The following is an 18,821-nucleotide window of genomic DNA, read 5'->3' on the forward strand; positions in this document are numbered from 1 at the left end:
ACAGCCATTACACACAGTAAAATTACACCAAGTATCAGCAAATCAGTAATGCCCTAATGAATGTTAAACCCTAACCCTTTCATTTGAACTTTTAATGCACACTTAAACTCTGGATTCCAGAAGAATCTCCCTGTACATTTTTAGAGCATTTGGGTTTTCACAAATGTAAAACAAGAGCCTGGCTCACTTAGGTTAACTAATCTTGGTACAAATCAATAGAGCCTAATGGGCATAAACTTCTCCCTGATTTTCAGTATTGCAATCTAGCCGTACTGGAACAACAAAATGGTCATCTTTAATCTTTTAATCTTTTTAGTTTCATTATGAAAGCAAGCTTGGCTTTTATGTATTGTTAAAAAGATCAAATGAAACAAAGAACTGGCTACATATTGTGACTGGAGATATTACTTAGTCAAACATACTGCACAGCCCACATTTCCTTTTAGAAAGACTGTTCTCTCCTTTGGTGTATGCACAGTAACTTACAATAATGGGAGTTACACCTGCACAAAATAGTACAGAATAGTGTTGATGAAGTATGAAAAACATTTTATTAGACCACTGACAAACTTAACATACAGAAGTAATGATTTTTTTTTTTTCTGGCATGAGTCAAGCAGAAAGGAGTCTGTGCCATAAAATACAAAAGTTTAGTTACTGAGAATGTGGGAGTCTGAACTTATTTTAAAAAAAAGCTAAATAAATAGCGTTTTCAAATTTAGGAAGAAAACCACTGGTTCATGGTTTTACTACAATGCAAATATTTTCTGCTACTGCAGAAAAGGGAACAAAGCCGAGTACTTAACTGTGAATGGAGGTGTTACATCAGTCATGAAGGCCTTAGATACCATTTCAGATAATCTTTGATGTTTTGGTGTTCCAGGCTTCTCAGCATGTTCAGATTATCATTCTGCTTCACAAAGCCATGGACTTTGTCATTTGACTTTTACACTAGCAAAACCACCTGTAACTCCAACGTAATTGGGGTGGTCTGGGCAATAGAACTCATGCCCTTTGCCTTCACCATGGCCACACAAAACCCCATCTTTTCCTTCCGAATTCCACTTCCCTACTGAAAGTGCACAGAAGCAGGGCACAAACTGCCTTAAGCTTAAAGTTATCCTAGAGTTGTTAATTTGCTGATTACACACCACTTCTTAATTTATCTTCTTAACCATCTTATTTTGCACTGCAAAGCTTAGAGAATGCAGAACATGCTGCAAGTAATTTGAATTCTCATGACATGCTGTTTCTCTTACCTTCTGTTGCGAAGTATTCAAGATGGCACAGTGTTTGCTCCATATACTGGGAATCTTTTGAAAGCCTCTCAAAAATTACATTATCCTATTAAAACCAAATTCATTACAACAGAGTAAGTCTACATATGAAGTTCCCATTTGCTTATTTACAAGCTTAAGTGACATAACCTGAGTGGACTTGCTAATATCAAACCCCAAGATTACATTTACAAATAATGCATTTGGGTTTTAGAGACTCTGGTTTGGGTAAGGAATCTGGATTGTGCCCAATGGCAGAGATACTGCATCTGCTTTAAATAATGGGGACAGAAGCACACTCCGCCCTCTTCCCCTCTTTCTTTGTAGGAGTCCCCATTACTGGGCAGTACAGAACACTCCAATCTGAATTATTTAACAGCGATACTGACTTTCAGAGAATATAAGTGTTTAGTCTTATTCAGTATACATTGTAGTCCTATACAGAAGAGCTTCTTGCAATCCTTTCTAGAGGAGATTCCCATTGATTTTAAAAAACAAAGCAGAAACACTGAACAAGTTCTATCACAAAATTCTCTCAGAAATAACCTTCCTCCTGCAGCAACTCTCTTCATCACTAAATCAAAGGGCAACTGAAAAGGCACAGACAACTGCTAAAATCAAAACGTAGCACCACCACCTATATATCTAGAGTCTCTGGATTTTATTCTGCTACTACCAGAACAAGTTCCTACATACATATCACATATGCAAACCCTGCTTTTGGTCAAATATGTAATCTTAAGCCAAGTAAACACGCCTACATCTATTAGTGATAGAGAAAGGTATACAAAACAAGTCACTTATGATGGATGTGACAGGATGGAGATGACTATCAGAATGTGGATGAGTTCACATAGAATAGGCAGTTAACTTACAGTTAGATGAGTGATGCACGCAGCAGAATGTACAAGATAAAACACCGGATTACACTAATTACTACAACCCTTTTGCTCTGTTAGATATCTGAGTCTGCTTGCACGGATGATGGCATGAAATTTTTTACTACAGACTCTCCTGTTCTCCATCCCCTCCAGTGCCACGCTCCAAGCAACAAAAACAGGCATGGTAGGAGCAACAAGCAGTTGCAGTTCTGTGCCATCCTACTAGGCATACAGCTTTGAAATACCACACGATGACAGTGGACTTAATTCATTCCCACCACACCAGCATGAAGCCAGCACATCTTTATCACACACATGGGAGTTAAACTGAAGCAATAGAGCAGTGCACCCAGACCAATATGTTGACAAATTCAACTAAATCACATCATTACAGAAGTCAGAAATAGTCTTCCCTGTTGCAAAAAGCCACCTGCATGGTTTCCCATTGAAATTAGAAGCACTCTCTGGCTGTGGCCAATGCTAGTTTTGCAGTCTTTGTACTTTGATAAGTTATTGCTCTTGTCAGCAAAGAGAGAAGCACAACATGGTACAAGTCATGATGACAAATGACAGCGGGTGCAGAGATGCAACAGACAGATCAAGAGCCAAGCACTTGAGAACAAATTTTAGTACTACAGATTCAGACAATAGCATTTAGTCTAGCTCCTGAACTGCTGCTGCACAGCTGAGTGAAGCCCTGCCTTTGCATAAGTAAAAGGTACTGCTCCCATCAGTTTCAGGATTTCAACTGGGTAGTAGAAAACCTAGCAATCTTCCTGCCTGCAAGAGTCAGAGGAGGAATGACAGATCTCCTAAATCACTTGGCCCTAAACAGAAAGCCAACAGGTATTATGTATGAGACATGAAATGCCAGCATCAGCCACAGCTGTTGAAACAATAACTGGTAGTGTTAGTTCTCCATTAGGGAACCTAATTACTTACAGCCCCTTTGCAGTAGAGACGTAGCTGTCCTGCTGGAGTTCGAACAATCACTGACATTCTCTTCCTGTTGCTATTGAAAGAAAAATATTTGCTTTCATTAGTCATAGTGATGACAAGTCAGTCCTGTTCTAGTCAGTGAATTTTCTCAGATGTGCTTAGTGCATCTCCGATCAGGCGAGATGTAACAGCAGTAACTTAAGGCCCCACAATCCTTGACAGCAAGGAGAAATACTAAAATGTCCATTTCCAGCTTCTGCCCTGTGGCTCCCCTGGTGAGCACTCAACCAGAACACAGACTTGCACCCAAATGGGAGCAAGATGGCACAGAAATCCTCTTTAAAGAAGGGGAGTCACATTTATTCTCAACTTTTTGTTATTCCTCAGGCAAAATGGTTTTGGGGACTCAGGCTAGAAACTGAATCGTTAAGGCTGAATGCATATTTACTATAGGCATAATAGACCTTGAAATAAACACCCACTGATGGGGCAATTATTTAACTTCCCAACTCAAAAGAACACAGAAATGTCATAAAAAGGAATCATGCTATAGACCAGCTCTTAACCTCCCTAACGGTTCTTCAGATAGGTCTAATCAGACCTGTGTAGTCAGGATTACATAGAACAAAGTCAGACCCTCTGAGCAGGGCTGCATATCAAGACAGTCAAGTTTGGGACATTTTTAAAATAAAGGTAAAGAATAGCATACTGTACACAGATATTTAACAAAAGAAAGTAGGCAAGGATTTTTTTTTTTTTTTTTTTTTTTTTTTTTTTTTTTTTTTTTTTAAGATCAATTCTAGCATTTCACTTATCTCTCCTTTAAAAGAGCCACTGGAAAAAAATGTAGCTTGTAAGAAGCAGAGGCAAGCAAATCAACTAACTCTCAAGAGAACCCTAAGAACAGGTGGTTTCATATTCAACAGAAGTTATCTGTATCTAGAATTCTCTTCCTTAGCAAAAGGAGAACTCTGAAGCATCCTCATTCCCTTCTTGCAAATATGTACAAACAGATCAGAGCATAGAGCAATCTTCCTCTTCCTCCTCTGAAGTTCCTCTGGGACATTTAACCCCTTTTCAGGGTTCAAGAGCCATGTGCAAGAAAGTAAGCTCTTGGCATGTATAATCAGACAAAACAATCCTTTCTGAGCCTTTCTAAAGTCTGGAAGGACAGCAGTTAGCTGTACTCAGAATTTCTGTAGCAAACTAATGACACTGGGAAACTTCCTTGAGCTTTTTAAAATCTAATTACAGGAACTCCCTTACTGGTCAAGTGGGAAGTTGCTGCACCCAGGGAAGAGCTAAGACAGCTTTTCTGCTGCGTTCAGGCTACAGCTGATCCTGTCTACAGGCACTGGGGTACTGGTCAACTTGTCAGAAACCCTAAAAGACTTTTGTAGTACCTTTTTACATATTCCCACAAGTAGCCTAAGTAGCTACGTTCTGAATGAAAAGGGGAAAGTAGTCAAGAGTAATCTTCAAAGCAAGACAGGAGACAAGAAAAGCTGCCTACCCATATCTTCCCTGACTTCACTTTTATATACTCCTTTAAAACAGAAGCAGCCAACTCAAAGACAGCAAAGAACGAGATTTCAAGGCTTCAAGCCACAGTAAGACAGCAGAAAAGCCTGCTGACTAGCACCACCCAAACTGACAAAACTTTATCAATCGACAAAGAGAAAGCACCTTTTATCGTCACCAGTGATCAGGGGCCTGATTCATCACACAAAGCTTCTTGCTACCCAAGCAGCACCCACCCTAACTAGCCTGACAAGTTAGGAGTGCTTGCAAGGTTTAGTTTTTCATAGCTGGAGTGGTTCTTAGAAAGGGGCACCAAAAAGCCCTCCAGTTGTAAATTACTTTTTTTGAGTAAGTGGAATTTACAGAAGCACTATATAAGCACAATCTCAATCTCAAAGCATGTTCTTAAAGTAAACAAGTGACACATCAGGAGATCAATGAGGCAGAGAATGACACTTTCAGGGCACCAACTTTTCAATAAGCCAACAGAGCTGGAGTGGCAGGAGAGGGCCACACGCTCACATGCCAACAGCCACCAGTTTGTAAGAAGCTCTGTATACACTGGAAAAAAGAAGATGAAGGGGCAGGACAAAATTAAGGAAGTTCAGCTTTCCTACTGCATCAGCTGAATCTTTCTATTCTTAATAATATATTTACAAAAATTATTTTCTTGTTACCCTGCATTTAATATATTGGAGGAAAACTTACCTGGAGAACTCCAACACATTGAGAATTTCAAAGGTTTTTTCTTTTCCCAGCTACAAAAGAAAGCATGTACTATTTTAAGTATAATTTGCAGCATATTCTTACATTTGTAAACATGCAAGTTGGTTAAACCCCTTTGTTTACACAACCCCGTGTAAATAAAGTGTGGTGATAGCTCCCTCTCCTGGTAAAAGTGATGTAGAGCCCTATTTAATGAAGGCATTCTAATGTTATTTGAATGTCTAATACTGTAGCATCCTCTATTTACTGTTTTTACACCATTTCAAGGAACTAAGATCCTACTCTAGACAGGTAAGCATGCTCTGAAAGTTAAGCTGTACACTTACTTCTTGATAGCTATCAACTAAGAGACACATTACAGACAGTGAGCATTATTCCAGGTTAAATAAACCCACCATCCAGATTTGGTATTACAATAACCTTTGTTTGAATTGCCTTAGTATTTCTTTTACTTGAATCTACAAGCATATTAGAAGGTATTTTTTGTGGCAAAAAAATGGTTAACAGAGGAGTAATTCCTGTTATCACCAACAACTGTTTGCTGGGATTGAGCATGAGCAACCTGAGGAGAGAAAAGGATTTAGAAATGCCTTGTCTTTGCCATTCCTGTAGTATAACAGATAATAGGACCAGTGGAGTTACTGGAGTCTCAGAACTCCAATAGTATTTGCAGCACATGGCTAAAGAAAGGGGCTGTAACAAAAATATAATTGCAATACAGAGTTATGTCCTATGAGGTACACATCAATTCAGCAATAGCCCCAAGGCCAAAAGCCATCTCCAGCCCACATTACATGTACTGCCACAGATGTGGGCAATGAAGAGAGACAGGAACCTCTGGGAGTGACAGCTTTTATTGCTGGCTGTAGACTGACCATGCTCCCAGCTTGGCATGCATGAGAAGTACATAACTAGGTCAGGTGGGCCTGGGTTTTCCTGCAGAGGAGAGAAGAGCCTAGACAGCTCTCAATTAAACCGCTCATCGTAAGCCCTTCCCCTTAAAATAAGCAGCAGTTTTCTGAGCAGTTGTAGAAAGTATGTGACAAGCCCTAGAAAGATGTATGTTTTATGTGCTTAGCCTGGCAGTGCACCAAGAAACTTGAAAGTGAATGCACCTGAGAGGAAGGACAAAAATACATCCATTATTCTTAATAAGCACCCTACTACCCATACCAGAGACAAAGTTCTCACCTTAGTTGCACCTCTGTAAATCTGAATCCACTTTAGCTTAGACTACAACTTAAGTCAGAATGTGTCCCCATGAGTTTGAGACTGCCTGTGTCAACTCTAACCTGTTAACTACACACCCTTGCATAGAGAGCTTGTTAAAAGCAGATATATCTTCTGTAGAAGATCTTAACTCAGGAGAAAAATTCCACTTTAATACAAGAAATCAACCATTTAGAAGTACAGAAACCATTAAACATTAACAGAAAATCTGCCAGACACATGGACTTCCTTCTGACGTGAGTGTGCTCATTTGTGCTTCCCAGAGAAGGGAATATTCTTCAGGCACAACTGCTGTCATTTCCCATGTAAGCTTGCAACTTCCTATTGCCCGTGTCACACAGAAGGGCAGAGGATGAGACAACTTTTCCCAGTCTGCAAAAGCCTTTTGCATGTAGTGTCCTAAAGGCCCTGTAAAAAGGAACTCACAAGAACCACACGGGAGACATTTACGCTCTGCACGAGCTCGGCAGTCTGTGCTGTGCACAGCTACTACTTACCGCATCAATGATAACCGAATGTGGAGTCCGTCCTGTGAAGACATAACCAAGTTTTTTTGCTCCTTTCACTAATGCCCCTTCATCTGCCAATACAAGAAAAGTTTAAATTTCTTTCGGTATGTAGAACCAGCCTGCAAAGCGCATACTTAAATATGCCGCAGTGCCAAAACAGAGAAGCCCCCTCTCCCCACATCTGTAGGGCTGCTGGAGTAGCTCTGCCTACACTTCCACAAGAACATCCATGTTTTAGTACTACAAAGGCCATGTAATATCAGCTACACAAATTTCATACTCAATCTGTTAAAACCTCCTGTAACTACTGAAGCATTAAACTCTAATGTTGTGGAGGAGTCATGCTTTTCTACATGAAAAAGTGGAAATACCTGTTCTGAAAGCAAGATCAAAGCTGTGTTACTCTGAACTCCTACAACATACATTTAATCCATTTCCTGCTGTAAAGGCACTAAGTTCAGGTGCCACAGAGGTACAGTGTTGTTTTCTGGAAACTGAACTGAGTGATGTCACTGAGAGCTCAAATAACCGAGCTGAAACCAGAGCCAACACCTCTTCCTCTACCATGTAGTTATACAGCCACATTAAGGAGCAAATGGCATTAAGCACAACCACCGTACAAGTGAATTTAGTGACCAGCTCATGGAACCCTAATGTCTCTACAGCTCCTTTGGTCTCCTCACAGCTCATCAACACTGACTAGAGCTGCCTTGCTCACCTGACCCTTCAGACACTTTATTAAGACAAGCAGAAAAGCTGCTGCTTTATCAGTCAATACCTCATTACAACAATTCTAGAAATATCCTCAGAAATGGAGATAAATTTGACAGGGAGCAGGGCCCGACTGCTCTGCATTTTGGTCCTGCCTACCTCTTTCAGTACCACTGTGCTACCTGAAATGAGGAGGAGACAGGTGAAGGGCAGGCCCAAACATGGCCAAGACTCTGCCCTTTGTTGTACTGTGTCATGTACCAGCCCTCTTGTAACTACATAAAGTACATGGGAAGCTACTAGATCAAGACAGTTTGCACTTGTGCCAAACAAAGCAGTAACTATTCATGCAAAAACGAAGGAGTACTTCCACAGGTCAGCTCTATGTAGGGAAGACAAGTCACAAAGTTTTACTTTTGCTTTTCACCCCTGCAGAAAGAGGCCAGAGTCTCAGGAGACAGAAGGGATCATAAGCTTAGCCTAACTCTACAGAAACATCATGGATTTGGCAGTTTTGTAGGAGGCATTCAAAAGCAGTACGCACTGGTGACAGAAAATGCCAGATCTACTGCTAGCATCATGGAGAACATCTTTTAAAAATCAGTGACCTTTTCAGGAATTTTTGGACTTCCCTTTCACCCCCATCCATCCAATTCTACTCCCTCACTCCTGCCCTCCCCCAAAAGATAGCAACAACCAACCTGGAGAGGAGGCCTGGTAGATTATTGTATTTCCTTGTCTCTCAGGAACAACGGTATGACACACGGCCAGCAGAGTGAGGAACTCCTGTATGTGCACAGCTGTGGGCTAGGCAGGACATTAGGAGAGTCAGGTTTAGTACCACATACAGACTGAGATGCAGCCGTTCACCAACCTGAGAAGGCCTCTTAGGTACCACAGTTTAAAAAGAAATAAATCTTTTTCTCTATTTATAATAGTAGTCTTGATCCCAGAACATCAAGTAGAGTAAAGGGCCAGCATTAATGAACTAGAGTACTAACAATAAAGACCTCACTTAAGCTGCAAAGAGCTGAGAAACCAGATTATCCCCCCACCCTCCCAAATCCAAAAGCATTAGTTTTGGAGCACCCCAAACTTCATATAGGCAAAGGTATCTGCCACAAGATGATGATAATCAAGCAACAGGAAATACTACTTTGGTAGCTTCTACAACAGCTTGCAATGGATAGACAGTAACCACACCAGATTTAAACTCATTGCAGCTGCACACTTAGAGATGAACATCCAAAGCTGACCGCAGCAGATGAGCCAGTAGAAGGCAACACCATGTGCTCTTTCACAGAAATGTATCACCCAGCCAAGCAGAAATTTGATCAATGGTCCATACACAGTCAGCATCATGAAAAGACACAATACAAAACATTGTTCACAGGCTGCACATTCACTAGCCATCCCAAAGTGCTTAAAGAGACACCAGGGTCTACAACTTTATGAAGATGCTACGCCACTTAAATCACAGGGTCTGATCAGCAGATTCTGGCAACTGTAACTATAACGACTTGAAATGGAGTCCCCCATCCCATTCGTCCCTCCTTTCCAGCCCTGCCTCTGGCACAGCACTTCCAGTCTCACAGCAGTCAGGAATGGCACTCACCCGCCCAGCTCACAACCTGCCATACTAACCTCAGCCACGTTTCACAAAGATCTTTAAGACGCTTGGCTGAAACAGCTGAAGTGAACACGTTCCCCTTCACCAACTTTGCTATATCCATAACATCCACAGTTGGCAGCATCAAAATCTTACATCACAGCAACCGTTTGCTCATTGACTAAGTCAGACATGAACCTTCACAGAAAGGCTTAGCTGACTCCGCAAACTGTCGCAGAATTTTTGCATATGAAAATATCATCTAGTTTCCAAAGTTTTCATTAGCATCGCATATTCTATAGATATACACTCTGTCTTAATAGACCCACTACAAAATCAAGAGCCTAAGAGCTGTTAGCACAAGGTCAGGCTGAAACCCCACTATCATAGTATTAAACCCAGTGTCAGATCACAGAATGGCAGGGGTTGGAAAGGACCTCCAGAGATCATCCAGTCCAACCCCTCTGCTCAAGCAGGGTCACCCAGAGCAGGTTGCACAGGTCATCATCCAGGCAGGCTTTGAATATCTCCAGAGAAGGAGACTCCACAACCCCCCCCGGGCAGCCTGTTCCAGGGCTCTGTCACCCTCAAAGCGAAGAAGTTCTTCCTCACATTCACCTGGAAGCTCTTCTGCTTCAATTTGTGCCCATTGCCCCTTGTCCTGTTGCTGGGCACCACTGAGAAGAGTCTGGCTCCATCCTCACGACATCCACCTTTAAGATATTTGTAAGTCCTTACGAGATCCCCTCTCAGTCTTCTCCAGGCTAAACAAGCCCAGCTCCCTCAGCCTTTCCTCATACGAGAGATGCTCCAGTCCCCTAAGCATATGGAATCATATCAGATGGAAAAGAATCCTACAAGACTTTTAGTAAAACAGAATCCAGGGTTTTTTTAAAACATTTAGAAGATGCTTCTATCCAATTTATTATGCTAGTGTACACCAGAATGTTTCACAACAGAAAGAAGGCCACAATGTTCAAGTGAAACTTTTTCAAGTAAAAACTACCATCTTGGTTTAACCCCAGTCGGCACCTAAGCACCACAAAAAAAACCCTCTGATGCAAGAGATTTTTATTACATGTACTTTTCCAAGAGTATATGCAGTACTAGTATCTGAAATGCAGCACACAGCTACTTTACAAAACCCTTCAATGACAGAACTACTGAGACATTAAAGACTCCTCCATCTCCCACTTAGAGGGGCACTTCAAATGCAACTTCTCACAAGCTGGCCAGCAGCATTCACAACTGGCTCTCAGATATGTTTATGCTTCTCACCCAAAGCAAAGGAAGCTATGTGACAAAAAGTTTTCTTCTACCTCAGGTCCTATTTCAGGGACAAGAACAAGAGGGTTTAGGGTTTTTTTCCCCAATATGGTGCACCTAGCCTACGTATTTGTACAAGAGAAAGATGCACTGGCAATAGCAAGGTTTAATTAGTAGGAAGTAAATTCCTATGAAAGCCAAAAATGTCAGCTGGCAAATGCTGTGTTAACATGTATAAACAAAAAATAAGCATATCAGAAAAAGGTGTAGTAAAAAGACTGCAGATCCAGTACTTATATTCTTGTTTTACTTCATTTACTTTGTTATGAATATTTTTATTAGTAACCGTTTCACACAGGACCTTTATCTTTGCATACCGAAACTTCTGAATTGTATGGTCACAAGCCACTAACATAACAACAGTTGTAGCTTTTCACATGCTGGAGTGCAAAGGCTGTATTCAAGAAAATGAATAGATAGAATATAATCAGAGTAGTGTGTGAAATGTTAAGTCCACAGCAAATTACTGGTCAGAAGGTTACTGCTGCTCTGCTATTTCTAGTGAAAGCACTGAAAGTTTTATCTCCATCTCAAAATGCATAGCCTGCCAGATTCTCATTTCAGCATCCATTGCTGCAGACCTTTGAAGTCCTTCTTCACATGTATCATCTAGCCCCTTACACGCTTTCATAGCATATGTTCGATCAGCTGGAAATGACCCGTCTCCGGTAATGTCATAGATTTTAATCCTGCCTACATATATATTTCTGCTTTCAAGCCAGCAATGTAATTTGTTGGTGTCCTGGTATTTTCACAGCTCACAATGTATTAGATGGCAATCTTCCAATTCTGTAACAACAGATCACCAGCAGCCCAGCTTATGTCAGCTCCTCCACACAGCTGTCCTTTGTTTCCTTTCTATATTGTTCCAGCACTGACACAATATTTGTTGCACTGGCATGAATCAGGATAGAGCATTCCAATTCCTACTTTTAGAGCTGTGAACAGAAAACTTCATTGATAGTTTCTGTGGTGATACATCCCTTACACCATGCCAAGTTTAACCCCAGCATAAGACAGAAGTCCCTCCGGTTAACTGATTCTACTTTATTACTTATTTTGCTCTTTTAAAGCAAATTCTGCCATTGTAGTACTCAAATTCTTACTGACAGTCTCTGGGAGGCATTCCTTGTCTGCTCATTCACTAAGCTCAGCTCTGTTTCTTCTCACCCCATTTCTTCCTTCTCTGTTTATTTTGGCAGGAACACAGTTTGCTTCTTTTAGCCTCTTGTTCACCTGTCCACAGGCAGCTCTCATTCCAAGGGCCTCCTCCCCCCATTTTTCTCGATGTGCCAACAGCTCTGGGTGAAACCTATTGCTTCTCTTTCTCTATGTGTTTTCCAAAGATCCACGGAACACCTGGTGTACAGCCACCTACACCAGCAATATACCCCACTGGCTGAACTTACTTTGCATGCTGCCCCCACCAAGAACTACAGGCACACTGAGACAGTCTCCTATTTCTGGAAGCAGTCCCTGGATCCTTATTTACAAAGTATTGCCTACACTGAAAGCAAAGTTTCCCTATCTAGAAGGCACAGCATTACCCATTATCAAGCAGGGCACAGACCACTGGTCAGCAAGCTATATCAGAAGTTTTTATCCCTTTGTGTTCTCCCTTATTCAAAGGGAACAAAACACCAAGTTGAAACTCTGTCTTTTGGGAAGCAAGCTGCACTCTGCAGAGCTACACATCTGCACAGCTACACATCTGCACATTTTTCACGTATGTCCTTATCTGGGCCTCTTCATTCTGAAGGCAGAAACTGTGTTACTCTAGCCAACTGTTCACAGCCTGATAAAATTACAAAGAAGTTGCAGGTAAAGTTATTTATTCACCTTTCCTTTTACTTGCAGCAGAATCAGATCAATGCCTCCATTCACAATATTTCCAGATGAGCAGGACTGACAGGTTTTTGAGCAAATAGCCTAGAAATGGCCAATGGGATATTAAGGCACAGTCACAGCTTGAGCTTACTACTTTGTGTAAGAGTGGCATATTCTGCCAAGGACAGCTAGTAAAATACTTATCCATTTCATTACCAGGAAGAATTATGACTCACCGTATTAAAGATGTGAACTTCCTACTGTTTTGTTCATTAAAAATACCTGGAGAACAGTGTCAGGATCCAGCCATGTTGGGCTTCTCTAGAAGAGTGAAGCAGGTAAGGCTGGATGGAATCAGGATATTTCAGGCACAGATTCAAGAACACATTAAGTCTATTGATGTTCAAATGCTGGTTAAATGCAAGTTTGTCTTGTCCAAAGCCACTGAAATATGGCCTACAATAAAGATACTGCCTTGCACTTGAGCAAAAGAGAAATACCAAAATCCCATGCACAATAAGGGCAAAAGCAGAAGAGTGAAAAATATTTCTCACCAAGCTATAACAATTTAATTGTTAGCTGTAAAACGATATGTTTGGACAGTTTTCAGGCAACAGTTGCTTTCTGAACTAAAGCCTCCCAGATGTTCTCACCACCTGAAAGTATTTTCCCCTTACTGTATTTTAAATTCCATTTTTTCATTCCAGTAGTGATATGCTTTTCACATTCTGCTTTCCTAAGGAATTACGAATCAGCTGATGATAGCGGTCATTTCAAAGTCTGACAGGATAAAAGCCTCAGTTCCCACACACTTCATGACAATAAGCAGACATGTTGGAGAGATCTAAACAAACACTTTCACTGAGGTAAAGGCTCAACACGAGCATCACAGTTGTCCGTTCTGCTTGGCCAGCTGCTTAACTACTCACCACACATACTCACTGAATCAACTCATGCATCTGCAGCTATTAGACATGCTTGCTGCTTCTTGCCTAAGCAGTAATTTGCAGGCCACAGAAGAGAGTTTATATGCAGACTGGAATTAGTAGAGGAAGTTCAGAGAGAATCCAGGGAGATAACAGAGAAGTCTAGGATGAGATCCAAGATTATTAGTTCTTTCACTTGACCTCCTTCCCTGCACTCCTATCAGGGTAAAAAATAACCCCACACCAAACAGACTTCCATCTCCACGATGAGTTTATTTGCAGCACATGTGCAACTTGCAAGCACCAAGATAAAGATCACCTAGTGTATTCACCAACCTTTCTTTTCAGATTTTGGAAATAACTGATCTTTTAGTCTAACAAGAGTTTACACCATTTTCCCTATAGAAACAAGTCAGCATCATACTCCTGGTGCTGCTGCACAGTTCATCCAACAGAAGCTGTTACAAAGAAAAAGCATATGCAGACAAACCTAGGTATTTTCTTCCATATTAAAATCCCAGAGAAGTCAAGAGAAACCTCCACGCATTTTCAAGACAAGTTATTTTTCCTTGGAACACTTCCTGCAGAGCAATAATTCTTTGACTGTTTCTCAAGAGTGGATTTGGCCATCAGTCAGTCCTCACACACCAGTGGCCCAGAAGAGCTATGAAATTTAGAGGTAACGCAGGATGCTAAAAATCTTCCTAGCAGATGGAAAACAGTCTCATGAGGACAAGTACATTGTTTTTTTATTTTCAACCTGGAAAGAAAATTACTTGGCACTGAGACAGCTCTACATTAATACTTGTGACTGGATTGAAAAAAATAAAATCTTCAAGACCAGAGCAATGAGCACTTAGTGAGCATTTGTGAGAGACAGCACATTGACAGCTTTAGCTGCAAAAGGGCAAATGTTTAAAGGGGATTCATTGCCAGCTGAGTACAGCACCACCTGACCCCACAAGGCAGCCTGTGCTAGAACACTGCAGTCTTACCACCTCAGTTCACTAAATGAGTAGAGATTGTCAGACATCTGTAAACAGCATCTGCAGCTATCTAGTAGCTATGAAAACTAGGACACTAAGGAGTTTCAGGTAGAAGGAAGCAGTTTATGCGCCTTAACAGCTGACCTAATGCAAGAAGTTCATGGGATAGAAACATGCAACTCTTTCTTCTCCCACTGCCCTGTAATCCAGCCCTCATCTCACTGATGCAGTGTGACAAATAGATCTGAACTTCCTAAGCAAACTGTCACACATAACCCTTGCACTCCTGTGTCTTGTGCTAAATCACCACTTTTCAGTGGGTAGCAATCCATTCCCTCAAGTACAGTCAGGCTCTAAAAAGATATCTTTCGCCTACACAAGGTACACCTTAACTCTCATCAGCCAGAAGTTTCCCCACTGATTGTCCAAGGGCAGAGTTCACACAGTGCGCTCAGCCCAACAGTCAGCTGTGCAATGACAACAGTATTTATCTGTTCAAGTTGCCAGCCAAAAGGAAACTTGATGCATAACGGTTCAACACGTAAAGAACAAAGACTTCTGAGCTGTCTAGACTGACACCTAAGGAAGCTACCAAAACCCTCTATTTGCCTGCTATAACAACAAGTATTCCTTTTATCTCCCAAAGCAGAAGCTCTACCCAGAGAAGATCAAATTAGAGATATCCCAAAGTCAAGGAGCCATCTCAAGACTAGATGAGAAGGTCCATCTCACAGCCCATTTGATGTGTGTCTCTTCTGCTCAGTCTATTAAAACATACCAAAGCACTTTTCTGTACAGATGCCTAAAGCAACAGCCAGTGAGGAAGAGCTCAGACAGGTTTTATCTGTAGCCTGCACCTAAAGCAGTAGCCTTCCATTCAGAATGAGTACCTGGAGTCAGCAACTGCCATAGACCATACTGCAGCTATATGTAAACAAAAAGAACACAGAAGAACAGAAGGCAACCCAAATCTTGGCTGCAAGTGATGAGCAGTGGGAAGTCCTTCCAGTGCAATATTACAAAAGCCACACAGAAAGCCAGTACATTGTCCTGGCAGAGCCACCATCCTGAAGATTAGAGCTCAGGAGCCATCTTCTGGCTCTATCTTCCTGAGGAATAGGTAGTGACATACAGAATAATTAAATATTCCAACAGGGATTTATACCATGCTGCATTTCAACTTCTCAGGTACTAGAATGCAAAACAGAAAGCAAAGCTTTGCTGCATGCAAACAGTATGTTGTAACTATATTTTAGATGCTCATACTAAACCAGCCCAGTAACAGAAGTTACACTGACTAAGGAGAGGAATCAGCTAATCAAATTTGTCATTTGAGTTTGTGCTTGCCAATACTCAGATACCATACTGTGATACAGCTTCTGCAGAATAGAAGGGTCATATTTTTTGCAAGTGACTTAAATAGTCTGCTGTCTAGTCAGACACTTCATAGCAGCATGGTTTCTGAAGAAGCAATGAACTGATACTCTCCTAAGGGCTAGGTCCCTTTAGGACACAATCAATTAGGCTAGTATTACTGATCACTAAGTCTCAAGCTAAGCTTAAGCTTGCAATTAAGTCCCATCTCTTATATCCTTTATGCAACTGGAATTCTCAAAACTTGCAGTATTTAAAGCAGGTTCTCACCAGAACCACCTTGCAATGCCCTGGATTAGTTAAAAATAGTATTTCCACAGCATGGATGTTTGAACACTCCATGTAGTTTTTATTTTAAAGGATTACCTTTTCTACCATCATTTGCACTATAGGATGCTATCTTCCATATACACTAGCATACATGAAGCTGGTTTACAGATAGCTGGTACCCATATCTATATCATTGGTTCTTTAACTCAGTAGTAAGACAAATGGGCAGAAAGGGGCTGGGGGAGCTATTTTGTTTCCTTTTTCCCCCCACTCTCTGCTTGCATCTGTGGTTGCATGACACACCCCTAGCACAGACTTGCTCAGTAGATTTGTTTAGCATTCAATTCCGGAGAGGCCTAGAATAGGGTGTTTAAGAGACACGATTTTCAAAGAGTAGACTTACATGGTCATTTTCAATGTTTTGCAGCAGTCTTGGGTCATCAAATTCACACGATTCACTGGTGGAAGGAGGTAGCTGGCTGCAAAGCAAGACAAGCATATGCAAACATAACAGTGGCAACACTTCCAATCTCACTACTTCATCTATTGGAAAGCAAAGGAAAAACAAAGTAAGATTCCACTGTCCTTGAAAATATTGTGAAAAGATCACGTACGTGATGCACAAAGCGCTGGAAATGAGCAACAATTTCTTCAGAACACCAGCAAGAAACCCAAAATGGTTATGCCTAAAAGTGTATTTGAGAAGACTGTAGTGTCAACACACTTCCTAGGACAGATGTAGCAGAAACAGCTTTTAAGTGTACTTGAAATACATTGATTTCAAGGTGAGTGGCTTTTAAGATAGGACAAAGAGCAATATCCCTAAGCTCCCTCTCTAGTCTGTCAGCTCTGATTCAGGTTGATCACTGGAGGATTTTAAGCTTGAGTGCTCCAAATTAGTACCTAGAAGAAACTCTTGCACAGAACTGACTAAAAAAAAGCAGCATACAAGAAGAGAAAAGATGGCAGTGAAGGAAACAACAACATAGTTGAAGAGAGTCATCCATAGAAATTACATCTCAGACAAAGCAGCAACATACCGTATCATGTCACCTTCTTAAAAGGTGATCATATAAATGAGATGGACCCAACTTAGTTCATCAGAAAGTGGTTAACAGCATTCATCACCTACCCGTTTCTTGGGTGGGAACTCACTTCTTACCTATATTTGCCAAAGCTACATCAGCCCTCTCTGGCTCTTCCCCCTTTCCTATTAATCTGAATATGCTACAGTGAAACCTGTGTAACAATTCCAGGTTTTCACTCTTTTCTGTAGAACAGGACAGACCCATCACCTCTATTCATTAAACCTCTAAATAAAGACAGGTGATTCTCTTGACATGAGACACCGCCATAGCAAGCTTTTTCCCAGTTTAATAAAGAAGTTTCTTTTCTTCTCCTTGTCAGGCTTAGTGAACTTAGTGATTGCAAAGAGTAACATTTGGTCTCTAGCTAGAGGTAAGGTTACTGTAAAGAAGGTTACTCTTGGCTTGTAACTTGGTTGTCTGCAATTATAAATAAGCACTGCATTAGCATGCATCCAGGCCACCCCAGCCACTGCCTATCCCTCATTCCCCTTCACCCACCACCTCTCCATGCAGAAGAGAAGACCCATCACCACCCACCAGCTCTGCATTAGGCTCCTGCTGGAAGAGTATTTTACTCAAACACATTGCTCCTTTGGGCTTCTTCCAGTCCCAAATTGGAAAGCAGTCTTTATATAGATTGTCCCCACTCTACTATACAGAAACAAATATCTTAGAATATATTTACCTAAAATCTTCTGATGAACGTTCTCTTTCTAGCTCAGGAAAGTGACTGAGGGGTTGAAAAAGGAAAAAAACATTTATCCCACTTTGCAAACAAAAAAAATAGGTAGATGGTGAAGATCAATGAGTCATCACACAAACAAACAAATGCTGGAACCACAGGTTCTGCTGTTCATACATTTTAACTAAGTTTTCTGCCTTCTGAGGTATCTAATTTATCTACCATGAAACTCAAAGATTAAGTTGCACAGAGATCTTAACAATTACCCATTTAAAACTAATCAAAGATTTCGCATTCAAGACTCAAAAGGCCAAATGGTATGAAATATTGGCATGATCCAAAGGGATCCTTTTAACAGAAACAGAACAAAACCAGTTAAGAGGGTATCCCTCCCATGCAAGGAATATTTAACCCTACAATTACAGCTAGATGGTTGTAATGAAATCCTGGTTCATCTGAAGAAGTCACAGGAACATGACTGGCAATTGCTACCTCTGGGCAGCATCTTCTTCCCTCTGGAAAGGCCAGAGGTTATTTAGCACTTCTGGTTTAGTTCAAATCATGATCACGTAAGTTAGGAACTGAGTAATTATTTCTTTCCTTTATGTAGACTACTCTTCCCCCCCCCCAGGTTTGCATTTCATAATCTGTGTTGCAGGACATGAAAATGAAAGCTAGTAACTGACCACAAAATATACTAAAACACAAATTGAAGAACAGAATGTTCTAATCCTGCCCTGATATATAAGTATGTACCATTAATAAGCACATATTAAGCTATAAAGTTTCTAAAAAAAGTCATACCTACCCATATGTCACTCCAGCAATACTACATTTCTTAAAGTTCATGATATTGCATGTTAGAGTACCCGTTTTATCAGAAAACAGGTATTTTACCTGGAAGAAAACAACAACAACAACAACATCTAATTTTCAACT

General features: G+C 40.9%; 1 protein-coding gene across 1 annotated transcript in view; it reads right to left on the reverse strand.

Annotated features, from left to right (window-relative positions):
- ATP8A2 (ATPase phospholipid transporting 8A2) overlaps nucleotides 1-18,821 on the reverse strand; it is a 208,662-nt gene that overhangs the window by 154,994 nt on the left and 34,847 nt on the right. Inside the window, exons 13-20 of the mRNA XM_035900437.1 lie at nucleotides 18,691-18,779; nucleotides 17,886-17,930; nucleotides 16,516-16,591; nucleotides 8,496-8,601; nucleotides 7,072-7,154; nucleotides 5,327-5,376; nucleotides 3,101-3,170; nucleotides 1,260-1,344 (exon numbers count right to left, since the gene is read on the reverse strand). Coding sequence (XP_035756330.1) covers nucleotides 1,260-1,344; nucleotides 3,101-3,170; nucleotides 5,327-5,376; nucleotides 7,072-7,154; nucleotides 8,496-8,601; nucleotides 16,516-16,591; nucleotides 17,886-17,930; nucleotides 18,691-18,779 — 604 coding nt within the window. The remainder of the gene's footprint in view (nucleotides 1-1,259; nucleotides 1,345-3,100; nucleotides 3,171-5,326; nucleotides 5,377-7,071; nucleotides 7,155-8,495; nucleotides 8,602-16,515; nucleotides 16,592-17,885; nucleotides 17,931-18,690; nucleotides 18,780-18,821) is intronic.

This window comes from Egretta garzetta, unplaced genomic scaffold, assembly GCF_000687185.1.
Source record: "Egretta garzetta isolate BGI_Z169 unplaced genomic scaffold, ASM68718v1 scaffold98, whole genome shotgun sequence".
In the NCBI taxonomy this organism is placed as follows: Eukaryota; Metazoa; Chordata; class Aves; order Pelecaniformes; family Ardeidae; genus Egretta; species Egretta garzetta.